At 61.3% G+C, this 4,510-nt stretch overlaps 1 protein-coding gene across 1 annotated transcript in view; it reads right to left on the bottom strand.

The window, feature by feature from the left end:
• The window catches only part of MUC6 (mucin 6, oligomeric mucus/gel-forming), a 23,134-nt gene continuing 18,624 nt past the window's right edge, over positions 1-4,510 (bottom strand). Inside the window, exons 29-31 of the mRNA XM_034644860.1 lie at positions 2,461-3,834; positions 521-623; positions 1-178 (exon numbers count right to left, since the gene is read on the bottom strand). Of these exons, the coding sequence (XP_034500751.1) occupies positions 1-178; positions 521-623; positions 2,461-3,834 (1,655 nt within the window). The remainder of the gene's footprint in view (positions 179-520; positions 624-2,460; positions 3,835-4,510) is intronic.

Here is a 4,510-nt window from a genome sequence, read left to right as displayed (position 1 = left end):
CTAGTCCCCACAGCGCCGTGGGCTGCACGCACAGCTGCTGAACATGTGTAGCGTGAGCACCAGCTGCTGGCCCTGCGCTTCGGGGTCTGAGCAGGGCAGCACAAACTGCTTCTGGTAGGAGCTGAGCGGGTGACAGCAGCTACAGTGGGTGTCCACTTGGTTCGTGTGGGTGTTGAAGCTGCAAAGAAGCCAGAGCCAGGAGCGTGGGTCAGGGCCACCACCCCAGGAGTGCTCATGTGCCTCCTGGACGGCCCCAGAGAGAAGGGTGGGTACTGAGTTCCCAGGCGGGGCCCTCAGGGGCATGCCCCACCCATCCTGGCCCTTGCTGACCTCCCCAGCTCTCAGGCAGTCAGCCGAGGGTCTGCCTTTGCCTTAGTCAGGCGTGATGGAAGTGGGATGCTGGCTAGGCCTACCTGACTGGATAGGATGCTGCCTGGGGCCAGCAACTTGCTCTTGGATGGGGCAGGCTCCAAGCTCCAAGCCCAGCACTGTTTGGAGGCTGCTTGGGACCAGCACTCACCTGGCCGAGGAGGCACAGAAGCCTTCACAGCGGGTCACTGTCACATTGGCAGTGCACCCTCGGTACGTGACCTCCTCCTCAAGCTCCTTCACGTCGCAGACCCCTGGGAGAGGAGAGAGGTGTGGTCAGACGCCAGCTCCAGGGCATGGCTGGAGGGCTGACACAGACCTGACCCTGGTGACAAGACACTGGAAGTGGGGATGAATGTGGCTCAGTTGAGTAAAGAGGGCCAGGTTGAAAGCTGCACAATTGCTTACGTGAGATGAGTATCCCTTCCTGCCCATGATGGGGTCTCCCCTGAGCTCCCACCCCTGCACTCGGGCCCCTGCCCCAGGCAGTCTCCCCTTGTCCCAGCCCCGCTGACCTTGGACCTCACAGCTCTGCATGGGAACAAAGACTGATGGGCTCTCGTTTTGGGTGTTTCTCCTGAGAGCTGGATACCCTGGAGGTATCCCCAGGTCAAGGGTTTTCTGAGCCCTAGTGGGCCACTGTTGGGCCCCTTCTCTTGTGGACCAATACCAGCTTGTGGGCATGGGTGTCTCTGGTCTGCTGGGACCAGAACCTGCCAGAGGGATGGGGGGAGGGTTTGCACATCCCTGGAAGAGATGGATGGCGCCTCAGGAGCTCCCTAAAGGGGTCTGTGCTCTTGGAGGGGCAGGGTGTGGACCCAGCCAGAGACCCTGACCTGCTGGCAAGCTGCCTCTGGTGCCCTGGCAGCAGGTAGAGCAGCACTGGCATTAGGAGTGAGAAAGCTAAGATGTTCCCGAGCAGAGACCTGCCGGTCTGCCCTTTTTGCCCTGCCCGCCCTGCATGTCTGCTGGAGGTGGGCATGAGAGGTATGTCCCCATGGGTTCCCATTGCCCTCAGATGTCTTCCCCCATCTCCTGCTTTTGCTCCCTCATTTCTCATCCCCTCCTTATGGACAGCCTGCACCCAGTCCGTCTCACAGGAGGAAATTCATTACTGTGGACAGGCCTGCCTGGGGGACGGCGGGGGACATGGAGGGGAACCCAGTCCCAGGGAGGGGTACTGTGCAGCGAACACCCGGAAGGGAGGGGAGGGGTGTCTCTGGAGGACAGGTGGGGCCCGGAAGAATGGTGGAGCCCTTGGCTGCTAGTCCTGCCTGCCCCCAGTGGTCTCCTGGGGGGAGGTGTGTACGTATTGGCCCTTCATTTTTCTCTCTGTTCCCTCAGGGAGGGTGGGAGTACTTGAGTCACAGGATCCCTGCTGCTCCTGAACTCCTGTGTGCTCATGAAGGGGCAGCCATGGAGGGCTTCTGAGAGAGTTGCCTCCGAGAGAGGCCAGGACCGCAGCAGGAGATGTGAGGTGGGGGTAGGGAATGAGTGAGTCAGGTACAGTGCAGGCATGCAAACCCAGATGAGGGAAAGGGGGCCTCCTAGGGGAGGTGAGGCACCCATTTTGGCCAGACTGGAGTGTATTAGAGACGTGTCTAGAGAGGAGTGGGGAGAGGGGCTGGAGGCAGCTCAGGGAAGGCTGAGAGAACTGTCCTAAGGACATGGGGTACACACAGAAGAGGAAGGCATGACACAGTCCCTGCCTGCTGGTGGGATGTTGGCCTTCTCAGATGCCAGGACGTACGGATGGTCGGAGGGATGGGTGTGACTTCGTCTGAGCTCAGCATGCTGTGCTGCCTGCTGACCTCAGGAGAAGTGAAGGCATTATGGGGAAGAAAGCAGATCACACTGCACGATGACCGGTGAGCCCCTGGCAGCAGCATGCACGTCGGGCTGGGAGTATGGCGGAGTGGGGAACGGGCTGGGAGGCAACAGCACAGCCCAGAAGCCATCAGGCAGTATGTGAGGACAGTGAGAGGCAGGGACTCTGTGGGAGTGAGCCATGGTGCTCTCCAGGGTGACGAGGCAATGCTGAAGATGCTGTGCACCAAGTTTGTAAGGTGGGTACGGAGCTACATCCCTTACCTGCAGAGCTGGACGGAGATGGCACCGGAGAGGAGACGGATGGTGCCCCAGTAGACAAGGACCCTGTGGTATGAAGGGATGAGCTTCCGTGGAAAGAGGTCGAGCTGGCCGGGATCACGGTGGTCGGCACTCTAGCGGTACTAACTTGTCCAGTGGTGAGGTTAGTGACTGGAGAAGTGAGGATGGCTGTCATCCCAACAGTGGATGAAAAAAAACTGGATGCAGGGTTTTGAGTGGTGAGGCTTGTAGACTGTAAGGTGGTATAGTGGGAAGAAAAGGTGTGGGACACGGGGGTGCTGGGTGTGGTTCGGGGCAGAGAAGGAAGAATGCTGGTGCTGGATAGGGAGACATGAGTCCCATGAACAGTAGGCGTGGTGGGCAGAGTAGAGGGGGGAAAGGTGTGGGTGGGCAGAGAGGACACGGAGGACAGGGTGGGAGTGGACGAACCTGGGGAAGAAATGAAAGAGGAAACGGAGGCTATACTGGACGGGGTTAGGGAGCCTAGGGAGGTCAGGGTGTGAATGCCAGTACTCGTGCTCGAGACCTGTGGGGACAGAAAAGAGGAGCCCAGGTATGTGGAAGGAGAGGGGGAGGAAGAGCTCTCCGGGTGTGTTGGGGTGATGACTCGGTGGGTGGTGGGAGTCACCGAGGATGTGGTCGAGGGGGCAGCATGTGTGGAGAGGGTGGTCTCAGGGCGTGATGGCTTGGGCTGGGCGGTGGTGGTCCTGAAGGATATCCCCGTGGGGGGACCTGTCGTGTGGGCGGTGGTGGAGACAGATGGCGTGGGTGCGGAGTGAGAAGTGAGCGGCCTGTGTTGCTTGGTGGTCGTGGCCGTGGCCGTAGCCGTGGCTGTCACGGATGTCGGGGTTCCCGTGGCAGGCGACATGTGGGAGACAGTGGGTTTGGGGGCGGATGAGGTTTCGTGGTGGATGGGTAAGGAAGGAGAAGACTCCCTGGGAGTGGAGGTTTTGGCCGTGCTGAGTGAGCTAGGGGTGTGCGTGGTCCGCGTGAGTGGCGGGGTGGTGTGCGTGGGCTGTGTCCCCGTGCTGGGGACGTGTGGAGGTGCAGACGTGGAGCTCGGGTGTGTAGCAGGGGAGGGGGATGAAGGGGTCTCCGGGTGTGTTGGGGTGATGACGCGGTGGGTGGTGGGAGTCACCAAGGATGTAGTAGAGGGAGCAGCGTGCGTGGAGAGGGTGGTCTCGGGGCGCGATGGGGTGGGCTGGGCAGAGGTGGTCCGGAAGGATGTCCCGATGGGGGGACCAGTCGTGTGGGCGGTGGTGGAGACTGGTGGCGTGGGCGTGGGGTGAGAAGTGAGTGGCGTGTGTCGCTTGATGGTTGAGGCCGTGGCCGTGGATGTCACGGAGGTTGGGGTTCCTGTGGTAGGCGGCGTATAGGAGACGGTGGGTTTGGGTGCGGATGAGGTTTCGTGGTGGATGGATACTGAAGGGTAAGGCTCCCTGGAAGTGGAGGTTTTGGCCATGCTGAGTGAGCTAGGGGTGTGCGTGGTCTGTGTGAGTGGCGGGGTGGTGTGCGTGGGCTGTGTCCCCGTGCTGGGGGTGTGCGGAAGCGCAGACGTGGAGCCCGGGTGTGTAGCAGGAGAGGGTGAAGAAGGGGTCTCCGGGTGTGTTGGTTTGATGACGCGGTGGGTGGTGGGAGTCACCAAGGATGTGGTTGAGGGGGCAGCGTGCGTGGAGAGGGTGGTCTCGGGGCGCGATGGGTTGGGCTGGGCGAAGGTGGTCCGTAATGATGTCCCCGTGGGGGGTTCTGTCGTGTGGGCAGTGGTGGAGACAGATGGCGTGGGCGCAGAGTGAGAAGTGAGTGGCGTGTGTCGCTTGGTGGCCGTGGCCGTGGCCGTGGATGTCACGGAGGTTGGGGTTCCCGTGGTAGGCGGCGTATAGGAGACGGTGGGTTTGGGGGCGGATGAGGTTTCGTGGTGGATGGGTAAGGAAGGAGAAGACGCCCTGGGAGTGGAGGTTTTGGCTGTGCTGAGTGAGCTAGGGGTGTGCGTGGTCCGCGTGAGTGGCGGGGTGGTGTGCGTGGGATGTGTCCC

This window comes from Ailuropoda melanoleuca, chromosome 16, assembly GCF_002007445.2.
Source record: "Ailuropoda melanoleuca isolate Jingjing chromosome 16, ASM200744v2, whole genome shotgun sequence".
In the NCBI taxonomy this organism is placed as follows: domain Eukaryota; kingdom Metazoa; phylum Chordata; class Mammalia; order Carnivora; family Ursidae; genus Ailuropoda; species Ailuropoda melanoleuca.
The sequence above is the reverse complement of the archived record's forward strand: the minus strand, read 5'-3'. Positions and strand labels throughout refer to the sequence as shown.